Genomic DNA, 24,830 nt, shown 5'->3' with positions numbered 1-24,830 from the left:
TTGTTACTGAGAATAAATGAATTTATTAAAACAAAAGCTGGTCAAGTATGCATGTAGTGTTATGATGTGGGAAGGTAAAGTTTTATAAGGTGGTTCGTCTTGGATGGATATCTTGTAATAGGACAGCACTTATGAGACTGTACATAGGTATATATACAAGGGTAACAAAACACATACCTGGAAACAAATAAAAATAAGCAAATATTCATAAAACATAACCAAAGCAAAAAAGCTGAAATTTTAATCCAATATTAAACATTATCTTTGTTTTATAGATATGACTTCAGTTTTAAATAATGAGTTTACTTTTCTGCACCTCCAAAACATAAATGCAATTTGAGTTCATCATTGGCATACAGTTGCAGAATCTATCATTTTACCCTAGTTAAGCTACAAAAACATTTGTATCTCGGCAAATTCTCTTGCACATGATGGATACTACTCACCCAGACGTTGACAATGTTGTGTCATTAGTCCGTCTTCTGTGACATAAAGGACACACTAAAGTGTCTGGTGGAAGAGAATCTAGTTGAGTTTTATTCTGAAATAAAAAACAAGAAAGCCATCACAAGTGGTGATCCTGAATCTTTTTTACAAGCACTGGTTGAATAGTACTCCAGATGATATTCTAGCATTTTTAATGTTACATGACCATATATGGTTATTAAATGTGTTGATAAAATCTTCTGTGCAATGTGTTCATTGACAATAAAGCACTGGTTGAATGTCTCTATCTGTAATAGTGCTTAAAATATGATATTTATGCATTTAATGAAGTCACATGACCATATATGCTCATTGAATATGTTGTTCAGATCTTGTGCCCAATGTTTTCAATAAAGCACTGGTTGAATGTCTGTATCTGTATTAGTGCTTGAGATATGGTATTTATGCATTTTGAATGAGGTCTCATGCAATGGCTTAATTATAACACTTTGCGAATGGCTAATGTCTTCAATAAAACCCTGTGTCAATGTCTATTGGTGCTCCTGATAGGACTTATTATGTATGTACGAACCGACTTGAAGATGCTGGTAACCACTATATCTTCCACCCACACTACACGCTGGAGGATGTTACATCAAATTAAAATGAGTATCATGGAAATTTAAAGATATGTACTAACATGTGGTGGGCTTGGTACAGGTAAGGCAGTCAGTGCCATGCTATTTCTGTGACTTTCATTTGTGTACCACCATTCCAAAAACTGTAGGAAAAACACTGCTACAGAAAGACCACTGGAAACTCCAACAGCTATGACCCCCAGAGTCCACTTACTAAAAGTTTTGAGTTTAGTAGAAAAACTGAAAAATACAGATATACAATTATTAGTGACACTTATTAGGACAGAAATAGTAATTCTATTTCACATTTCCTCGTAACTGCCTAAAAAGTCTAGCCAATGAAGAGGGCAGTAACTAAATATACATAAATAAGTATAATTTTATAATCCTTGTATGGAAAGAAATGGCTCTGTCCTTACTCCATTCACTGATTACAATTACACATCAGAGTTGCTAAGCAACAAACCATCACCTGACTCTCACGTTGGTAGGTCACCAGTCATCTACTAATACATACATTGACATACCTAACCATAGGAATGAGAAGATAACTGATTCACATCATGGTCTCACAAATAATCAATTTTATCACTTTAAAGTACAGAAGTGATAAACAACAGTTTCAAATTCCACTATGTTTGATGTTGCAATATGTTGTCAATGATGCAATGAGGTTCATACTTAAATCCGAATTTTCCCTATCTATTTATATATTTACAAAAAATCAGCAGCACAGGCAACACATTCTATGTTGCTCAGACACACACCACTGTATCATTTATTTCATGGGCTCAGTGCGAGCTGCTGCAGAACAATTGTCGAAGAGCTGGTGAAACCAAGAAAGTTGAGCACAAACTCAACTATGAGGTAATCCTGAACAACTGAATTGATATATGTTGCACATGTAGGGATAATCTTGTTACACTGTTCAGGAGAGTCTCAACATCTAGCTCAAAGTATAATTTTCTGAGAGTTTTTGACTGTTGTTTTCACTGCTTCGTTGCCACGCAGTGGAAATGTTAGGATGTCCACCCCAAGATTTAGAAGTGCATATCCAATTGAGACACAAACCCATCCATTTATGTTCTGCTTCTAACAGATCAAATACGGTAATTATTTCACCACTCACTGCCTACCTGTTGTGTTCAGTAAATGGACTTCCTAATGGTTGCATTTGTTGTAGAATATCTTCTTTTGTAAGATGCTGCAGTTTAACACCTACAAAGACACATTCAAATATAATGTCAAAATTGTTAAACCTGCAGAACCAAAGATATTTGTAAATACACAAAGAAAGAATTTGTTTTTGAGTGACTCAGACTAGGCTATATAAGATCTTGATAATTCAAATCATACCAGTATCAACTCAAGGCTGAAAGACAGATGACCATCTCAATATTAATTTTAATTAAGGTCAGTTGGATCAAGACCAGTATTGCTTAAATTAAGTCACTAGTGGGGTATGAGCTACCGTAAAAACCCGCAAATAAGCGCCACCCTCAATTAAGAGCCACTCAGTGAAAATTTGTTACATTTGACCCTCCATTAAGAGCCACCAAGAGTTGAGTGGTTTTGTCAATAAGAACCCTGAAATAAGCGCCAGCCGCCAGGTTGTTTACAATCTGGCAGACACCGAGCTTGTCGTGCCTCACTTCCACCCTGCATTGTTTATTGCCCCACATAAGGTGTGAGACAAATAAAGATTATCCCCATAACTTGCCTGATGTCCTATGTAATTGAGAACGGAAGAATGATAGACGAAAGAAATGCACTGAGAGCGTGAATGTGACTGTCAACTTGTCCATTTTATATTTCTGACACACAATCGACCAATTCACAAACTATTCAGTAGTAACTACTAGTATGTTTTTTGCCGAAACACCGAAGGACACGTTGAGATATTCATTGTCAATGTTGTCTTTATAACCAAGTAAAGAACGTCACGATTTTAGAACGCCTTTATCGGAAAATCGGAGGTATCGAAAATGCATTCTCACAGACGGACCGGAACAGGAAGTCAGCAGAAAACAAAAGATTTTTTCCTTAGCGTGGGGGAAATTTGGTTAGCGTGGGGGAAAACAGAGGTGTTAATCCGGAACGTTTGAGGGATCGTGACGTAGCTCCGACTGTGAGAATGTAATGATTACGCAGCCCACTCTTGCTGATCGTGATTTTGGGTTATTTTTTGCATTTCATTTGAGACGTTCGTTTTGGGGTGATTCAAGACCAAATGTTCAGGGAAGTAACAAAATAACTGGCATTAGTTTGGAGAGGACTCTCGTGCCGAAAATAATCAAAATCGAAGTCGAATGGTATGATTAGTCCCACAAACTTGCGCGATCAACTTGTCTTACAGCAAAGTGAAGTCTACGTGACCCGCCTGACCCAAATATTTAAATTAGCTATTTGTGAGAATTGAAAATAATCTGAACTTGTACCAATCAGAAAATGCCTTGTAACAGGCCTGGGCTTTCGTGAATGATTTCGTCTCTCCGATTGGTCACAGGAAATTATTTTTAATACATGTAATTGTTACTTTCTCGGTATCGTCTCGTATTTGGTTATATAGGGGTGGGGCTATAGTTTGACCCTGTTTGCGTGGACTGTGAAGTACGTGAATATCATTAACACATCATTATAAGCTGGCTTGATTATGAAACAGGAAATATAAACCAAAGCTGTACTGTCAGACTTTTAGCGCAATTAAAACAATGCCCAAGTACCCAAGCTGTAAAAATCTATAGAAAAACGTGTTTTTATTTATTGTTTTGCCATAAATACAAGTGATTGGGCATCATTTTTTTCATTCGTTCCATGCTTGCTTTGCAAGTATGTCTTCTCCTGTCGCTGCGTGTCAGATCAATTCTATCCGAAACTATTTTATATCGTCACCAAATCAACCACCACGCCCGCCACAGCCACGCAAGTTATTCCCAGTTTTCAAGAAAAAAGTTTGCCGTACCAAACTTGGTAAACAATTGTACAACGGAAGTACAAGTGATTCGAGTGTTGGGTCAGACACTGAGAGTGCTACCAAATCAGACTTCAGGCATCGCTACGCATTGTCAGTGAAATGTGACTTCAGGCATTGCTACACATTGTCGATGAAACGTCGAATCGTCGTATTTATTTGACTTTTGTTATTCCCATAACAGTATTTTTACAGAATAAATTAATTGCAATGATACATCATTAATAATTACTTGTCTGTTTTGGTTGTGTGTGTGTTTGCCTATCCCCTTCCCTATTTCACAATGAAAAAGTTTGATGACCCTGGTTTAAGAGCCACTGGCTACAAAGTTGTCAACATGTTACCTCAAATAAGCACCACCCAGAAATGAAAGTGTTACAAAGTGGCTCTTATTTGAGGGTTTTTACGGTATATACCAAGGTGGATGTCTAGTTTGATTATAAAACATGAGTCTGTTTGCTCACTCTGTCATCTGGATTAGAATGAGTTAATTATTTATATACTAACATGTTTTAAGAATTCCAAAATATTCAAGCCAAAAAAGAAACATAATTTCTGTGAAAAAAACACAGTGAACACAACCAGAAATCTGTGGTTATCGGTAATCACGTACACAGGAAGTATCCCTAAATTTGTGACCAGTTGCACAATGTATTTTATGAATCGAATATACTTACCTGCCATCCGAATTAAAGGTGAATGGTACGATGATTTATTGAAAAGATATGCCAACTGATAAGATAAATGAGATCCCTGCAAAAATAAAGTACAAGTGAAATAAAAATGCTGAAATATGCGATGTGCTTCAGGAAAATAATTTCATTAAACAATTTCTGTTTTTATATAGGATACAAGCTTAACCCACCCACTCCATCAGACCATCAATGTATTAGGCATAGGGAGAACAGCCACTTGTAAACAGGGTAAACCCTTTCAAAATTAATTACATTTACACTACATTCTCTATATGTGCCTGTCTAATATAACCAAATCTGAGATAGATTGGGTTAAATTTGTTTGATGACAAGAAAATGTTAATAACAGCAACAATGATGACAATGACAGACATTATACCTCCTTCATTATTACCTTCATTATTAAGGACAAGGTAAAAACTATAATTACAAATTTCTCATGCAGTGCCTTTATTGCATGGTTTCACAATGTAATATATCAATGATTTTCCCCAAAATGATACCCAGATGACATCAAGATGTCAATGTGACTGAGATATCACTGTCACTCAGATGTCACTGAAATGTCTCTGAGGCTAAGATGTCACTGACACTGAAATGTCACTGAGACTGAGATGTCACTGAGACTGAGATATCACTGTCACTTAGATGTAGCTATCACTCAGATGTCACTGAGCTATATGTCACTGAGACTGAGATGTCACTCAAGTGGATATACATGTAGTTCAGTTCTAATACATGCATTTCATAACAGCTCACCTGCCATGTCATATGAAGGTATGGATAGACTGCTAAATAAATCTGACTAAATTTCTTCAATGAATCACGCTGTGACTGTGATACTCCAATACCGTCCAGCCATTCATGCTTCCATCTCTCAAACAAAGCATCACACTTGATTTTAAGGTACGGAACAATCACCTGAATAGAAAAAAAAATTATCAAATTGACAGCCAATTGCATTATATGACATTAGAAAACCAGCCCAGTTTAAATTGGAAACCTAATAGCCACCTGCTACCTGTATGTGATTTTGTATTTTAGCTTTATAGTATATATATTTATACAATGTAAATATGCAGTGATCACTATGTTGTACTTACCAATAACATAATTGAATTCAAATGTTCACTACGAGGTAAACCAACTTTCTGTTTTCCAGGAATAATTGGCACCCTTTTCAAACCATAAAAGTTTTCAGAAAAAGAAGCACCTGAGAAAAAACACAATTTGGTTATATTAACAATGAATCTGCTCATAATTATTCATAGTTGTTTGTAAAATAATGTCTGAAAATATATTTATGTTAGTGTTGTGTACATTATAGAGTTGTATTATTTTGTTAATGATGTATGTATTATAGAGTTGTATAATACCCAGAGTTCTCCCCAAAGCGTTTTAGCGTAGCAGGCAGCTAATCTATAATTTATTGAGAGATTGTCTGCAACACTGATGGGTTGACCGCAATGCTGAAGAAATCCCAGTTTTATTGTGAACACATTAAACATAACACACAAAAAACAGAATTGGCACTTGCTAGCAGACTGAAAAGACTGAAGCTTTGTTTCTGTTGCGTTCAAAAGTTAGAAAGCAAATAAACATGACATACTCGACTAGTATTATCGAAAAACACAAGTCAAGTACAGCCAACCGAGACTGCTTGAAAGCAGTGATGAAATTGAGAAGTTATTCACCGTCAATAAATCTATCATCAATTTTAGATTATATTTGACATAAAAGTATTACTCGAGTGCAGGAAAAATGACTACATCCATCACCGACCTCTATCGTTGAACGTGCTGTACAAGACCAGACACAACGAAGGAAGTTTATCAGTAAATCGATCCTCTGTCACCAGCACACGTGCAAAGCTATTAAGGGAGTAGTAAGTAGTATTAGGGAGGGAGGGAGTAAAATTAACGTAATTCTAAATTTTAATGATGATGATATCATAGTTATATTTTTTTTTTCAAAACTCCAGATATGATTTTTTTATAATTGTGACCAATTAACAATATTAATCCATACATTTTATTTAAAGGGGCACCTTCCAGCTAAGCCTAATCTCACAACAAATTTACTTTCTGGATTAAAATAACAATGGATAACAAAAGATAGTTTAACATTGTAAACAACATAAACAATAGTGTCCCATGGTTCTTTGGTGCAATCCATGGGATTGAGCGGTTCCCCTTTAATTGAATGTGTTTCACTTTATATAGTAATCTTGTTTATTTAAAAAAATATAACTATACATTATGTTGATTAATATGCAAATGAATATGCAAATTAGCCGCAACCCTGAGAACATTTTCTGGAGAGAACACTGATTATACCTATATCTACTCAATATTCAATCATGAAAATAAAATGAACCTTCAACTAAATGTTCAACAAAAAACCATCATTTAATACCATAATTTGACCCACCAAACGTTTAGTGCATCAATTTGCATAGTTTTATGTATTTGTCTATATTTTTATTAATAATTATTATTAATAATTTTGGACAAAATAAACATTTTTTATTGGCAGCAAGTTTTGATCATAATTTTGAAAAAAAGATAAAAAATATGTGGGTTTTATTTTGTGAATGGTTACAAAAGTTGATTTTGGAATACAGTGAATATGTGAAATTTTATCCTCAAAATAACAAAATGCAAACATTTCTTGATTTCTAGAAATTGCAGCTGCTTGTATCGTTTTAAAACTTACAAGTTGTGGATAAGAAATGCTGCTGTAAAAGTAGATCTATTATTGTATAGACTTCATCACTGTACTGGTACAGCCAGCTGTACCGTGATGGATTGCGTTCAGCTATGACCTAAAATAGAGTAATAAAAATAAGAAATTACCATCTATGGTGTGTAGTATGACAAAAAATCACATAATGATTATTATTATTATACATTATTATACATCTATCACTGTAACACCATTATAAGTTACAGTGTGCCGTAATTTTGAGGTATTTTGCGGGGTATTTTCATTCTTCTATATTAGGAAATGCGAATTCAAAATATAAATTAATTACGTGCATAAGCGTCTTCTAATAATAAAAAAAGACGCATAAACATCAAAGAAGTTTGCTGATTTTGTTCTAGACTTTTTGGATTTTGGCATTTCCATGATGTATCCTTAGAAGGAAAAGATGTATAATAATAAGGTTATTACGAGGATACAAAGTATGTACTCAGACAGTACGTCGTCGCATCGACCTCCGCTGCACGTCGGTCGATATTTTTGCTATACTGACTTCATGCATAATTTGAGGTATCCTGGTAATAACCTCATATTATTATTATATAAATACAGCATGTTGTAATACTGCGGTATCAATCAGCTATTCACATCATATTAGAAAACATGAATTCCAAATAAGAATCGATTGTGCAGTATTTTATAAGATGGCAGTGTCACTTGTTCAAAATGAAGTATAATTTTCACCATCTCGCTGAATACTTAGGTTAGGTTAAGAAGACGTATAATTATGAGGTTAACAATAGAATATTCACTCAGACAATACACATCAATCTCCAATCTATTCTACTACTCTTGCTGTACGTAATATTGATATATGGCCTAGAGACATTCGAGGGTGAGTGTGACAATACACTCATTAAGAAATGAGATAGAGTATACATCTGATTCCAAGCTATGTGTGCTGATTGCCATGTAACAATCATGTCCTACCTTACATGCATATTTCATAGCAGGTCTGATGGCTGACATCAATCCTTCTTGTGCAAGTACTTCAAATATTGTGGGCTTGTCTTCGTCCGCAGTGGCCGAAGTCAAGTGAGCTCCAAACTCAGCCATGATAATCCGATAGATTATGATGCTAAATCTAAAATGAAGAGGAAAATTGTCAACATGAATATTAAAAGTTTAAATATTCACAGCTGTACATACTTCATTCCATATTCATGAGATAAAGCATTTTGATGTGCCTTAATTTGCTCACTGGACAATTATGAACAAATTCATCTATAATTTTGTGGAAATTCCCTTGGATGTGAATAAAAAAAAATTTTAATATTGCTGTTAGAAGTGTACTTTCTACAACTCTGATGATATTTTTTATTCTGGGCAAGAGCAAAAAGTAACACTGCAACCAAACACCATTGAATAAATAATGTTGTGCTGATTAAAGTGAGACTAAATTACAGCAAAAGAGAAAAAGTACATTGACAAGATTCATCTCAAAGTGGTTAATTACCAGTACACTTAATTGTAACTAACTCTAGGAAACTTACAAGAAGATCATTTATAATTGTTATTCTTGAGACCATATACTGCTGTACTAATTCTAGTTAGTGTTGTGTGTTGTTGAACAATTTTGAATATATTTCTATCAAACCACAGACCACTAATAAATTATTAGTGGTCAGAGATCAAACATATCTTTTGTATTTAATCTTTGTTACAACTTACATGTAAAAGTTAGATATTGACAAACACATGTTGAATAGTGATTACTGTTTACAATTAATTGTTGACTTGTGAAATTACCTGTTGGTTGAATCAATCCTTAGAATGTTCCGAATTCAATAATCATATCATAATTTAACCATTCAAGATATGTTTTGACTGAGAGTGGCTTTTTCACACGTTATTTACTTTTTTTGCTAGCACGGGTTCAAAGGTCATTCAAAGCATTGTGGGTATCGGTGCCGAGCTCGAACGTAGCCGGGCGTCGCCATCTTGAACAATTACTGTATTCGTTTTGCCTTCATATTTTCATCAAACAACATCGACCTTGAAACGAGCTTGCAGGTTAGTTTAGATTATGCAAAAAAATGTGATATTTTTGTATCCGTGTTATTTGAAAGGTTGTACTCCACGAATCACGGGGAAAATGTCAACAAACGACATTGAACTCAACGCTACGCTACCTACCGGGTTTTAGTGCTGGAGTTGTGCTGTTCCCGGAACCGCCCTCTAGCCACGTAAAATTATCAATGTAGTTGCACGTTCAGTTCAGTTCGAAGCGTTCATGAAATGAAATCACGCTTCCATAATATGTATATGATTTCACAAGATAAACCCCGATTGAACAAAATGTAATATTAGGTCTACCGATTTTTTATTAAATCGTGGAAAATCGTGTTATAAGGGTATTCTTTATCTACTTCCGGTGCGTCGAGTGGTTCACGTCGATTATTCATCATCATCTACCACCGTTCATCCATTTTTACTGCATCAAATGCATGAATTTGATAGAAATGTATATTCCGAGCAGAGTAACAAAAATGCTGGAACAAGAAACAAAAACTAACCAAATCACCGTATTGTTGAAATGCAGTAAATTGTGAATGATAAATTTGGGACTTGCCTTTAATGCAGTAAAGGTGCATGTCATTTCGAAAGTAATGCACAAAATCAATAAAAGCTAATTATCACTCTCAATTCTGATAATGTTCAAGAGTTTTTAATAAATGCACAACGTCTCTCACGTTGAGTTCAAGAGTGCACAATTTAAAAAAAAAACACTGCTACTTAGTGCTAGTGGCAACACCCATCTCTGCGTGAGGAACTTCAACCCATGATAATCTCCTGCTGATTTCGTTATATACATGTACAATTCATATCGTGGAGGCTTTCAGTAGGTATTGCGTTAATGCAAAAGACATTTTTAATAACATTGATATAAATGTTTTTTATTACTGTATATTTTTTGTAGCGTAATTGATTGGAACCGAGGATGACGGACTCTAAATATTTCACTACCACCAAAAAAGGTGAGATATTTGAACTGAAAGCAGAGCTTAATAGTGATAAAAAAGACAGGAAGAAAGAAGCTGTGAAGAAAGTGATTGCTAGTATGACAGTTGGTAAAGATGTTAGGTAGGTGGACAATACATTATTACAAGCATGCAATGGCTTTGATGTAAATAAATTACAAATAGTTTATTTCTAGAATTGTAGCAGCTCTTTAACTTTAAATAAAATACTTTGTAAAGTTTATACCTGAAGCAACATCAGGCCAAAATTAAAAAAAATTTAGTCATAAAGAACATCTAATAGGAGGCCTTCTAGATCTTTGTCTTCCTGCACCCAGTGTTCTCCCCAAAGCGTTTTAGCGTAGCGGGGCTGCTACTCCATTATCTATTCCGCTACTCTGAGAGATTGCCCGCTACTCTGTGGCATTTCCTGTTACTCTTTCTTTTAGCTTGTTAATACATGTGCGAATCTGTTAGTCAGCGTCATCAGCGTCCGGTACTGTGAGCCAAATCAGGTGTGAATGGAAACATGTCAGTGATTACGCAAAGATAATGGACTAATACAGCTTCGTACTTCGACAATAAACACTTTCGCTCTATTTAATTGGGGTAATAGCGAGTATTTTCTCAGTAGCATATTTGGCTGGAAGAAGCAACGATGTCAAACAGCAGAAATATTACGTTGTGGTTCCGCGTAGAACGCCCTGCTGGGCCCCTGGTTGCGAGCGATAAACCCACCAGCAACGCGGTCACCGGTACCCCTGTCGGCAGTGGTACTAAACGTGTCCAAGATGATGTTACAACGAAAAGTGCAAAAAAATAAACTCTAGATTTGATGCACAATGGACAACAAAATATACGTGGCTGAGAGAAACATCCGATGGCAAAGGTAAAAAAAGTATTTATTTGTAGCGTTTTACTTGGAAGCGAGTTTTGACCTAGTTTAGTAAATTTTTGTATGGCTTCATTTTTTGCCGATCGTCGAAACATTTTTTTGGAAACGACCTTCTTTCTGGAAGTTCAAAAATTGTTGGCTACGATTTATCAAAGTAACTAATACTAGTATTGTGTTTTGAAATAGTTGGGTAAAGTTTATCGTGGCAATTTTTAAGTTTAACGACTTTTCAAAATGGCGGCAATTTGTTTATTTTCGTGTTGATCGTGACGATATTTTTTAAATACAAGTATTGATTTGCTCCTATTTCTTATCTTTTAGGAATGCTGTGACACATATGTGGAAAATTCAACTTAAAAACATCCAGAAATAGTTCTTTGGTATGGAACTCTATGCCATGTATAACTATTACGAAATATGCTTCCGATAAACACGCACACTCGGAGATGCACAAGAAGGCCATGTCATTTAATAGAAGTGGGAAGCAAAGAAAATCACGGCGTTCTCAAAAGCTGCAGATCACACTGGGCTTCCATGAAAGTCAGAAGAATCAACATTACATAGAAATCACACAGCAGCAGATTCATTTAATCTTCTACATAAATTTGTTAAAAAATAAAGACACATTTTCATCCATGCAAGCCTGTCATTATTGTTTTCTTTATCTTCAGACAAATGCTAATGATATGTAAATTATATGCAAATTAGCCGCCACTCTGATACATTTTTCTGGGGAGAACACTGCCTGCACCACCATTACCTTATTTGTGGCTTCCCTTTTAGAACTCAACAGGAACTTACTTGAGCTGCACTTTCCTTCCTGCACCACCAGGAAGGAGACCCGGTTGACATGTGCCAAAATCATGTCCTTCTTCGTTGAAGTGCTGAAGTAGCATACTCAACCAGGTCATGTTCCATGATAGGAAGTTCAACATATAGTTTTGTCAACATGAAATCGTTTTGGAAGTTCACAAATGCCAATACTAAAATTTACTGCAAGTCAGTTGACATTTTTTATGAAAATCAGCATGAAATTACTTAATTATCACTGCAAAATGTATCTTTAGCAGTGGATTTAGAATTCAGCTCATGCTCTATAATTTCATGAATGGTAACATCAGTGTTGATATCACATGGTCCGCTAGTGACTTTTTAGCCTTGAAACAAAAATAATTTGAAACTTGTATAATTATTTTCACAGTGCACTGTTTCCAGATGTTGTTAATTGTATGCAGACTGATAATTTAGAACTTAAGAAGTTAGTATATTTATATTTGATGAATTATGCCAAGACTCAACCAGATATGGCTATTATGGCAGTCAATACATTTGTCAGGGTAAGTATACCATTGAATACTTGAAAAGTGAAGTTAAAATTATTTCTCTGGAATTACACTGGTCATGCTTATAAATATGACAGACTAGGTTACTTGGATTTGCTCTGTTTAAATGTCAAGTTTTATTCTCCAAAACAATCGTAAACTAATTGGCCCTAAAATCCAAAATACAATTAACTAGTGCCCTCTTTAGACCACCTTTATTTGTGCTATGTACAAGTGAGAGTGGAGACCTATAAGCTTTAATTATCATTTATCAAAGGTGAGAAGACGCTGAGTAGGCTAATTACTATCATCATATCTCAATATTTACTTACCAAGCTGTATTTTATTTTAGGACTGTGAAGATGCTAACCCTCTGATCAGAGCCTTAGCTGTGAGAACTATGGGATGTATTAGAGTGGATAAAATCACAGAGTATCTCTGTGAACCACTGAGGAAATGTCTGAAGGATGAAGACCCATACGTCAGAAAGACTGCTGCCGTATGCGTAGCCAAACTACATGATATTAATTCACAATTAGTGGAAGATCAGGGTTTTCTTGACCATCTTCGAGATTTACTCTCGGATTCTAACCCTATGGTGAGTGTCAGCATATACAAGCTAAAATCATTTCATATCCAGTGACATGTATGAGAAAATTAGTTTTGGTATTGCACATTTGTATTCTACATAAACTTCTTCAAAAACACTACAAACTATAGTGTAGACTTGCTTCACACAGCCAGAAGTATGGTCTTAAAACAGCTACTAAAATATGGAATAATGTGACGATTTTAAATTTAATTCCATGACATGGCTAGATGATAATTGAAATTCAGTTTGAATACACAAGAATGTTGATAAGAAAGTTGATTTCCTGTGTATCCATTTGTATCTATTTATGTGTTACAGGTTGTTGCTAATGCAGTGGCTGCTTTAGCAGAAATACATGAATCATCTCCTACAGCTGCTGCTTTGATTGACATGAATACACAAACCATCAACAAACTACTAACTGCTTTGAATGAATGCACTGAGTAAGTAATGACATCATCAAACACCTTAGGTAAATCATTATTGACATTGCCACTCCCTAAGGTAGGGTTAATATTAACTTTTATGAGGAGTGCCCTTCTGGTTGAACATAAATCTTGAAATGTATGATAAAGTCTATATGAAACAATTCTGGATATTATAAGTACATTTAATTACATAAATGTCCTGTCAAAAATGAATAGGTGGTATATTTAGGTGGGCTGCTTGGCAATGAAATCACTTTGATTGAAAGTGTGTTGCTAATAGAGCAAATTTGCTTTATCCATGCTGAACAGTATGTACCAATTTGGCATGTCTGGAGAATCAGAATGTTGAAATTGTTAACTTTAATGTGTGTTATCTATGTTTAGATGGGGTCAGATATTCATCTTGGATTCTCTAGCAAATTACACACCAAAAGATGAGAGAGAAGGGCAGAGTATTTGTGAGAGAGTAACACCACGTTTGGCCCATGCTAATGCTGCTGTTGTTCTCTCTGCTGTTAAAGTAAGTTTTTATATTTTATTATACCATCGCTCAGTCATTCATATATGATTACCTTAAAACCAGAGATGAAGTAATTTGTGTTGAGAAGAACCATAAATTCCCAGTCAACATACATGTAGTTGTGTGCTACACACAGACAGTTCTAGCTGCTAGTTTGTGTCGAGTATTGTTATGTTTTGTTATCTATTCTAGTATTTCACTGATTGTCAGGATTTTTTAAAAAAGTAAATAAAATGTTCGAGCTTTCTTAATTATAGAGCATATTGGATACCACACCACATGGATGTGTAAAGTAAATGACCTCATAAATCTCTCCTTGTTGTATATCTGTGTTGGATTTTACACAGGTTACTTATACATATCATTTATTACATGATTTCTCAGGTGTTAATGAAGTTTATGGAGATGCTTGAACCAAACAGTGATTACATAAATACATTGACTAAAAAGTTGTCGCCTCCATTGGTAACACTGCTGTCAGCTGAACCTGAAATACAATACGTAGCTTTACGAAATATCAATCTAATTGTACAGAAAAGGTAACTGCTTTTCAATCGGCTCTGTATATCTGCATCTAATCCTACTAGAAATGTACAACTGTGTACATTTCAAGGCTTCATTGTGCTTTGAAACGAGGTTTAATAACGTTATTAGGACGTACCACAAATTATCAATTTGGATAATACAAAGGCATATCAATTTACATGCTACACACTGGATAATCTATTGTACTTTCTTTGTGCATACAATGTGAGAAATGTGTTAGTTGATAGAAAACATCACTTTGAAGTACATTGTTTCACTAATATTATGATTTGTTTTCTAGACCAGATATTCTGAAACACGAAATGAAGGTATTCTTTGTCAAATACAATGATCCAATCTATGTGAAATTAGAGAAGCTTGACATTATGATACGTCTTGCAACCCAGGCTAATATTGCACAAGTACTGGCTGAATTAAAGGAGTATGCTACCGAGGTAGATGTGGACTTTGTCAGGAAATCTGTCAGAGCTATTGGCAGGTGTGCCATCAAAGTTGAGGTACGTCTATGGTGATGAGATTAGATAATGTATAAGAGTGAATATATAGTACTAACGTACAATGCTGAGCCCTAGAAAACATGATTGTTGCCTCACTTAATAGTTATTAAACTGGAATAATATGTACCACTTTCAAACTTGTAAAATGCTACTGAAACTAAACTAAAAAGTTACTGAACAAGCAATTTGCTGTAATTTACGACAGAAGACTTTGATATAAACTAAGAAACAGTGAAACATTAATGAAAATGTTTACACAATAAATTTAGATATGTATACAAAATACAATAAACTAATTGTAATTGTAGTGTTTTATCACATTATGTACTGAAGCTGCTTTTGTGGAGGCTTTCAGCAGACAATGTGACATCTGATTGGTTACCATAACTGTATGTATCGCCCATTGTTGATTTCAGCAATCTGCCGAGAGATGTGTTAGTACCCTATTAGACCTTATCCAGACCAAAGTCAACTATGTTGTACAAGAAGCCATTGTAGTAATCAAAGATATCTTCCGTAAATACCCCAACAAATATGAGAGTATTATCTCAATATTATGTGAGAATTTAGACACATTGGATGAACCTGAAGCAAGGTGAGTACCTACCATTACAGCCTTCCTTTATAGGTGTTGCCGTGCTGGGTATTGGGACCATTACAGCCTTCCTTTATAGGTGTTGCCGTGCTGGGTATTGGGACCATTACAGCCTTCCTTTATAGGTGTTGCCGTGCTAGGTATTGGGACCATTACAGCCTTCCTTTATAGGTGTTGCCGTGCTGGGTATTGGGACCATTACAGCCTTCCTTTATAGGTGTTGCCGTGCTGGGTATTGGGACCATTACAGCCTTCCTTTATAGGTGTTGCCGTGCTGGGTATTGGGACCATTACAGTTGAATAATAATTGCCTTCATACTTAGTATTGTATTGAAATTGCATTATTGCAATACTTGTTTTGTATATTTAATAATCTCTACTAGTATAAATTTTGGTTGGTTGGTCGACCTAGGGTGAATGTGGAATTGTTTGTACAATCTATTTGCTTTGGGATTGAATCTTGATACAAGTTGTACGTGTGCTGCATTTACCATGGGAAAACCACATAAAATTGCATGAAAATTGTTCTCGTTGTATTAATATGAGAGGAGTTGACTAGTTTGCAATGAGGACATTTTTGCAGCTGATAACACCTAATTTGCTCACTAACCATGAGGCTTTAACTTGTTTCCTCCCCAGAGCTTCAATGGTTTGGATCATTGGTGAGTATGCTGAGAGAATTGACAATGCAGATGAACTTCTTGAAAGTTTCCTGGAAGGTTTCCATGATGAGAATACACAAGTGCAATTACAGCTGCTCACAGCCATTGTTAAGCTTTTCCTGAAAAGACCAACTGATACACAAGAGCTGGTACAACAGGTGCTTAGTCTGGCTACCCAGGTATGTACTATCCATGATACTGTAAAATGACTAATTTTTTACTGGGTTTAAATTTCACTGATTCAGCATTTCGGGCATATTCAATAGCTTTTAATTCACGGTTTTATTATTTAGATACACTGTAGCCTCATTATAACGAACTCTTTGGGGGACATACAATTAGTTTGTTATAGTGAAATGTTCACTATAATGAAGCACATAATTCATTGGGTTTGTTGTGAGCGGGAGACATGTTATGTGTTTATTATATCAGGAAATTCATTATAAAGGTGTTCATTATATTGAGGTTACAGTGTAATGTGTTCTATGCCCAATTTTACATATTCACTGGGTTTTAATTTAGCGCATTTTTCTGTCAGCGAAATAAGCAAAATTAAAATCCAGTGAATAATTACTCCTCTTTGTGATAGTATAAAACTAATATTGCTTGATCACTGATCACATGGATTTATTTTAGTGATGTATGAATGTAAAATCAATTTTGAAATGCAAGATAATAGCTGCTGTCTGTTGCCACTTAAGTAGTCTTAATTTTGCTGATTATTTGTAGCTATTTTGTAAAAACTGCAATTTTCAATAAAAAATTGACAGGTTTGTTGAAATTTAGCCTATCAAATCCAAAGTCTTTGGAGTGCCTGTCTGAAATTACTGGCTGAAACCAAGGTTGTGACAGAAGGCATCCTGATTTCTTAGATATGTGCAACCAGATGTCATAAATTACCATGGTCTATACATTATTTTACAGGACAGTGACAACCCTGATCTTCGTGATAGAGGTTATATTTATTGGCGATTACTTTCAACTGACCCTGCTGCAGCTAAAGAAGTTGTACTAGCAGAGAAACCATTGATATCTGAAGAGACTGATTTAATTGAACCAACACTGTTAGATGAATTGATATGTCATATTGCTAGTCTGGCATCAGTATATCATAAACCACCTAGTGCATTTGTTGAAGGGCGTGGTGGAATGACCAAAGTAGCACTACCAAGTAGATCACAGTCGTAAGTATCACTTCACTAGTATCACTACGAAAATAACAAAAATTAATGTTAAATATCTGAAATAAATTATTTTTAATTTTTTTTTTTTTTAAATTACCTGTTTTATAACTAATATTATACAATATGACAGAGCATAGCTGTTTTTTTTTTAATTTTCCCTCAACAACATTTATATTTGACTTCTTGAAAAGCACCAGTCCAATTGATTTGTTTTTTTGAGGTAGGGTTAGTTTTCTAGGTTTAGTTTAAAAATGCAATTTCCGATTTCTTGAAAACCACCATCTTGATTACGTCATTGGAAATGTGAATCTATTATATCTGAAGTGCTATTGCAGATAGACATTCAACCAGTGCTTTATTGAAGATATTGGGCTCATGATCTCATCAACATATTCAATAAACTCATTCAGTGACCTAATGAAAAACTGGAACCTTTGGGAGATGTAGACATTCAACTAGAGCTTGTAAAAAAGATGCCATTTGGATTTTCCATCTTCTTTTTTATGTTTCTTCTGTACTCAATTGAATTCAAGGCTGTAACTTGTACCAGTTTTAAAATTGTGTTCCATTTGTCAGACATATTGACATGTGTATTTGTGTCTGTTTTTCCCTCCAGAGCTGGTTCTCAGCTGAGTGATGCAGCAGCCACACCGGCCGCAGCACCGTCAGCACCAGCAGCTGTACAACAACCACAGCCCACAATTATCCCCTCACAAGGTGATCTTATTGGGGATTTGTTAAGTATGGATTTAGGGCCAACAACACAAACTGCCCCTCCTCCACAGCAACCGGATACTGGTGCAATGGACTTGCTGGGTGGTGGTTTGGACAGTCTGGTAAGTCAGCATTATTTCTACTAAATACTAACTTTAAATATTGGTGTCCTAGATGTTAAAAATAAATGTCTTTTTCTTTTATACATAGCTTGGTGGTCCAATGGGTGCCCCCACACCCCCTCCAGCAGCCCAACCTCCAATGGGAACAGGATCAGGACTTGGTGGTCTTGGTGATATCTTTGATTTAGCCGGTACACCTGGACTTGGCGGCGGATGTTACGTCCCTCCAAAACAGGTGAGTTTGGGATTACACTTCATTATAATATGTCAGAACATAATACATAATAATTTATTCAGATACTATGAGCCATTGACCCAAATTTATACATAATTTGATGAGAATCCAATAAGGTAAAACACACAAGTATCAATATTAACTACTCTGTTAGTTTCACATGTTACTATAATTAATCACTGGGATCAATGGAAAAGTTTGATATTGCAATATTTTAATATTGTATATATTTGGATTTACTGACACTAATTAGATTTTAATGTCTTTTGTGCGATAAATGCACATCAATCAAGATTTTATCAAATGAGACTTTATATATCGTTTTCAGTTAAGTCATCAAAACACTAAAATAATAAAAATGGTTACAGTATTCTTCACAGACTGAGGTCCATGCAGTTTTTTTTTTTTAAATGTGCATATAATTTACATACAATTAGCATTTAGTTTACATATGGTAATTTGTAGTCGTTTGTGAAAATAATTAAAACCACTACAGATGCACGCAACTTGTATATAGACAAGAACTTAACAGACTCGTGTCATAAATTTGTCAAGATTTATTAATTATGCTGTTTATATTAACATTTTTTATATTTGTAGGTCTGGTTGCTCGCTGCCAAAGCAAAAGGTTTAGAAATTGCTGGTACTTTCTCTCGTCGTCAAAATCAAATTTTCATGGATATGACATTTACAAATAGAGCTTTGACACAATTATCAGGTTTTGCCATTCAGCTCAATAAAAACAGGTGAGTCTTGGGTTACAGTAGTGTTTTTCATTCATCTCGTATCAGTGAGTTAGAAGGTTTTGTCTATCTCCTCAATGAACAGTTTAATGGTCATAGTCAACAGTTTATTCAGAACTTTATATTATGCCAACTCATCTTAAATTGTCTAATTAGTTAATTATTATTTCTGTTTTCTTCTCAGCTTTGGTATCATACCTGGAGCACAACTCAATGTGGTAGCGTTGAATCCCAATCAGTCGTTTGATACATCATTGCCATTGAGTCCGGTTGGACCAATTCAACGAATGGATCCTTTAACCAATCTACAAGTGGCAATTAAAAACAACATTGATGTCTTCTATTTTAGTTGTATAATGCCAATACATACTTTATTTGTTGAAGATGGTGTCATGGGTAAGTGATTTTTGAAATGTTCAATAGTAAAATTGGTTATATTCCAAAGAGGCAGTTCAGTTGAAATGTACCTTTCATAATTAGATTTGATTCTAATAAAGTAAATATGTATGCAAGATTTCATTGTTTTCTGTTACATTGTACTCTGTGCAACATTCAGCTATCATTCTCATTGTCTTCATTATCCTTCGATCGCAAGTGTTCAAGAATTTGTCGTGGATGCTTATCCACTTGTGTTTTTCCTCATTGATTCTATTTGTTTTTGTTTATTCAGATTTATTCATTCTTGCTCGAAATTTAGTTGTATTATTAGATCATGTTTTGCTTTATCTATTCGTCTTTATTTTGTTCAATTACAAGCAGTATTAGCTGAGATATAGCCAGTAGAAGTTATTACATGTCAAGATTTTGCACTAATATAAATTAACGCAGATTCGAGTTACATAAGCCATTGAATAATAATCAATAGACGAACGCAATAGGAATCAGTTGCAAGGTCGATTTTAAGCTGATGTATCAATATTGAAAACCTATCACTGTGTCTCCCTCCTATTTTAAATCCATAGGTGTGAATCCTACTGAACCCTATAAAAGGGGCATTCTATCGTGTATTCATCTGTTGCCTTCTTGTTACATTGTACTTTCTTTGTTGTAACATTTCCATAATAAACAGTGTACATGTATTGTTTAAATGTACATTACGCTTCCTTTATTGTAACTCTACGATCCAATGCATGCAGTTTGAACCTGATCGAATGTGAGCGAATATCATCCACAGATTTCACAACTTGAAGATAGCAAAGCAATCATTCTCACGAACTGCTTGCTTCCACAGTCACCTCTACTGTGTTTACGAGTGAATCTCGCATTTAACACCTGTCTGGAACAAACCTGTGTAAATTCTAAACCTGTATTCTTCTTTCTAAGAGTTTTCTCAGTCTCTTTAGCAGTCACTTTAGAACGGTTTCACTGTATTTGAAAAAATGTTTTTGTTTTCAGATAAAAAAATTTACCTTGCAACATGGAAAGATATTTCACCATCAAATGAAATCCAGTATCAAATATCCAATGTAACATATAACACTGGTGAGTATATCATGCGTTATTGTATTCTACTTCTACCTACCAAGTAGTATAGTAAAACTAGCCGGGAAACAAATCGAGCAGTGTTTCAGTTTAAACATTCATTGCTCGATTTTTCTTTTCAAAAAATGTATTGCTTGATTTAGTGAATTATAATAATTTAAAAATAAAATTGTCTTAGTTTGTGTATAATTTGATGAGTTGAGCAGTTTCCAATGTTATAGCATGCTACAACAAGTAAAGATTCAGTGTAATCGCAATATAGTGAGCCTGGGATGTTGTTGCATATTTAAATACCTTGTTTGCATAAAGCTTTTTTTTGGAACATTTATTTGTTTTAGTGTTACAATGCAACATCTCTTTACAACTGACTATTGTGTTCATCTTTTTCTCCAGATACCATTTCTCAAAAATTACAGGCCAATAATATATTCACGATAGCAAGACGGAATGTGGAAGGGCAAGATATGTTGTACCAGTCTTTAAAATTAACAAACGGAATCTGGGTATTGACGGAATTAAAAATTATGCCTGGAAACACATCAATCACAGTAAGTACTTGTGTGTCTGTTCCATGTCATTGAATGTATTCTGATTTTCAAAAAGATCTTGCATACACCATGACTGTTACCATTAACATCGGAGTACTTACATCATACATAGTATTATTATACATCTGTGACCGTAATGCCATAAGTTACAGTGTGCCGTATTTTCATGCGGTATTTCACGGGGTATTTTCATCCTCTAATAATGAAACCGGACTCCACGACACAAAGAAGTTCGCTGATTCTGTTCTAAACCTTTTCGATTTGGCATTCCCATGATGTATCCTTGGAAGGAAAAGATGTATAATAATAAGGTTATTACGAGGATACCTCAAAGTATGCACTCAGACAGTAAGCCGCCACATCATCCTCCACTGTGCGTCGGTTGATACTTCCGCTGTACTGTCTTCATGCATACTTTGAGGTATCCTCATAATAACCTCATATTATACATATGCACATCAATTTGTTTCACAATCTGATTCGATATGGCTGAATTGTGGCCATTTTTTTACTGAATTGTGGCCATTTTGTTTTTCAGGTCCGATTCAAAATGGCCGACTGGCAGCCATTTTGTTTTAATGAATGTGGTTCTAATCCCATATCTCTGACATGCTTTGTCTGATTATGTTCAAATTTTAAATGTTCATTATACATCCTCTCATAGATTTACAGATATGTTGTTTTGGTGATCTGATTCAAAATGGCCGAATAGTGGCCATTCTTGGCATTCTGGAGCTGGATCTTGGTTGTTGGATTTCATTCAAACTTGGCGTATACATATACTTGGCATGTTTGGCGGCCATTTTGTTTTAATTAATGCTGTTCCAGAGCAATAGCTCTCAATATGGACAAGTACTCGTACTAAATTACTATAAACAAAACTATATAACTTAGATTTGATAACTAACACGAACTGTGTGCCATCCATGTTGTCTTCGGAAATGCCAGCTCTTTAAAAGCCATTTCATCCAAATTTGAGTATTGACAGGTACTGAGAGTCACTAGGCGACTAACACTTGATTGGTGGACCATGGTAGAGAACACTTCAGTGTTATTTCATCAATAGTTCCACTTATATTACACTTGTACATGTATCTACTACACCAACATAAGAGAAAATATCATGGGATTATACACAAGTAGCTGATGAACATGCATGTAGTAGATTTCAAAGAAAAATGTTGTCAATTTGGGTTAAATGCAAATGACTTTATTCATCTGTAATGAATGAGTTTTTGTTTAAAGTCACATATTGTCTTATTCAAGATAATTTGATAGTGTTTAAGAAGTGGTTCGCTCAAAGTCCAAAAATGTACATGGCATTAATTATAATAATGATGCAAGATTAAGAACTTCACCAAGATATTATCAGCAAAGATGATACACCAAATACACACCAATAAATTGAAATTTCTAAGTTATTAAAGAAAAATGAATCTTTTCAAATATAAATATATATAATGTACATGCTGATGTCTACAGAGCCAATAAACAAAAACATATTATGCATTTAGACTTGTTTATTTCACTGTTTCTTTTCTCTTTTTTTCTTTATTGCAGTTATCATTAAAATCGAGAGCGGTGGATGTTGCGACAGCGATTCAACAATCATTTGATTTGATTCTTCATAACTGATTTGTATTTGTATTCACTACTGCATGATTACATTTACTGTATATAGATCATAACATAGACTAGGATTTCTCAATTCTCATTTATGTTATCACTCAATCTGTAACTAATATTAATCGATGAATAATTGGCAAATTATGCAGGCTTGTCACACATCCTTAGACTTCCAAACCTAGACATGCACGTCTTAATAATAATAAAAATGTTTATACATCTGGTACGGTCTTTGTTCCATTAGCAGCACATCTTCAAGAAAAGTGCACATAAACGGAAAAATTGTGTATCCTTGATCAATTAAAATAAGACTTATTTTTTTTTTATTTGTAACTGCTAATGGAGCAAATATGGTGAAAACATTAGATTTTGGTTGTCTGTGAAAATCTGTACAGATATCTTTAAGAGTAATATGGATGCCTTTCTGTTTGAACATTTTACTATGCATTGGCTTAGGACAAATAAAATTGTGTGACTGAACATTGACGGCAGCAGCTAGTTATGGTGGCTCAACTGTTGTGTTATCGCTCAAAAAAATAGAACAAGTTTTTCAGGTTCAATTCAGGGTATTGCAAGCTTTTGCATGAATTTGCATAAGAAAAGTACCTACTGTTGGAGTAAACATATAACTGGCACTGGTAGAATATTTTCATGACCTACTACAATATGAAAATGTTTTTAAGAAAGTAATTTCCAATAATACCAGAGGCTTCATTCATGGAATGCTGATGGACCAATGAGAAGATGCCATTGCAACTCACAGTATCTCAGCAGGTAGATAAAACAGTTAAATTTTGTCACCTTTAACAGAATAAACCAGCCTAATATTGTCACCGTTTTTCCCAATATGTTGAAAACCTGCATCGACTAGTGAATTTTGTCTATTAGGTCTAAAAGTAAGACAAGAGTTTCTAGAAAATGTGTTGGGAGAAAAATTTCAAAGGGTATTTGATTGTGATTACTTGTATTGAGAGCCATGTTGAAATCCATGTGTAGAGTAAAAGATTAATCATGCCTTGGATTGGTGCTATACCAAACAATCTTCCTTTAAACAGTATACCCTATAATTGCAATATATGAATTATATATGTATCATACTTTTATGTTGAAGCCTGTCGCGATGACATTGTATACATGTTTTGTTGTGCCAGTCTTTCCTGTGTATTATGATCTAGTTATTCATTCAGTAACAATGGCCGGTGATTTTGATGAAAGGATCTGAAATATTTGCTTGATGCTTTCTAGATTTGCTAGTCTAATCATTTCCAATATGTCACTCTAATCTATCTTTTATTGAAATACATAAACCATGAAATTTTTGAATTTGCTGATTTTGTTTTCACGCTTTGTCTGCATGTAGTATGTGGTAAATAGTTTGGTTTCTATTTGCGTGGTTGTCACTAAATGGGGACTGATGTTTGTAACATTTATCTTGACTGCCTGCTCTGAATTTTTGAAACCCTTGGATATGTCTATCTTGTAGGCTCTGTTCTTGAATCGCAGTAATCAGTGATAGAAAGATGTATAAATAGTAACTTGCTTGTAACCATTTAGTGCAGTTATGTTAAGAGGTATACGTTTATTACTCAGTTTATATTTGTATGTTTTATTTTTATTCAGTATTGTACGTATTATTTCATGGTGTAATAAAATCACATATACAGAA

At 34.7% G+C, this 24,830-nt stretch overlaps 2 protein-coding genes across 3 annotated transcripts; one reads left to right on the top strand and one right to left on the bottom strand.

Annotated features, from left to right (window-relative positions):
* Positions 1 to 9,365, bottom strand: LOC102809237 (peroxisome assembly protein 12-like). 2 transcript variants are annotated; one of them, XM_085491312.1, is made up of 10 exons: positions 9,243 to 9,365; positions 8,424 to 8,577; positions 7,446 to 7,554; positions 5,834 to 5,943; positions 5,490 to 5,651; positions 4,713 to 4,788; positions 2,201 to 2,282; positions 1,127 to 1,304; positions 447 to 541; positions 1 to 177 (listed from the first exon to the last, which is right to left on the bottom strand). In XM_085491312.1, exons 2-10 carry the CDS (start codon positions 8,547 to 8,549, stop codon positions 60 to 62), a joined length of 1,056 nt encoding a protein of 351 aa, XP_085347438.1. In that variant the 5' UTR covers positions 8,550 to 8,577; positions 9,243 to 9,365; the 3' UTR covers positions 1 to 59. The 2 variants fall into 2 exon arrangements, with proteins under 2 accessions (XP_085347438.1, XP_085347439.1); XM_085491313.1 differs by lacking the exon at positions 9,243 to 9,365 and having other exon boundaries at positions 8,429 to 8,543.
* Positions 9,366 to 24,830, top strand: LOC100377345 (AP-1 complex subunit beta-1-like). The gene is made up of 18 exons (XM_006822925.3): positions 9,366 to 9,506; positions 10,414 to 10,577; positions 12,550 to 12,685; positions 13,023 to 13,268; positions 13,581 to 13,705; positions 14,075 to 14,210; positions 14,595 to 14,749; positions 15,037 to 15,253; positions 15,670 to 15,848; positions 16,488 to 16,689; positions 17,435 to 17,694; positions 18,311 to 18,530; positions 18,619 to 18,765; positions 19,366 to 19,511; positions 19,693 to 19,904; positions 20,904 to 20,990; positions 21,384 to 21,538; positions 23,099 to 24,830. Exons 2-18 carry the CDS (start codon positions 10,435 to 10,437, stop codon positions 23,171 to 23,173), a joined length of 2,841 nt encoding a protein of 946 aa, XP_006822988.2. The 5' UTR covers positions 9,366 to 9,506; positions 10,414 to 10,434; the 3' UTR covers positions 23,174 to 24,830.

The sequence above is a fragment of the Saccoglossus kowalevskii genome, chromosome 16 (genome assembly GCF_978046115.1).
Source record: "Saccoglossus kowalevskii chromosome 16, keSacKowa6.1, whole genome shotgun sequence".
Classification (NCBI taxonomy): Eukaryota; Metazoa; Hemichordata; class Enteropneusta; family Harrimaniidae; genus Saccoglossus; species Saccoglossus kowalevskii.
The sequence above is the reverse complement of the archived record's forward strand: the minus strand, read 5'-3'. Positions and strand labels throughout refer to the sequence as shown.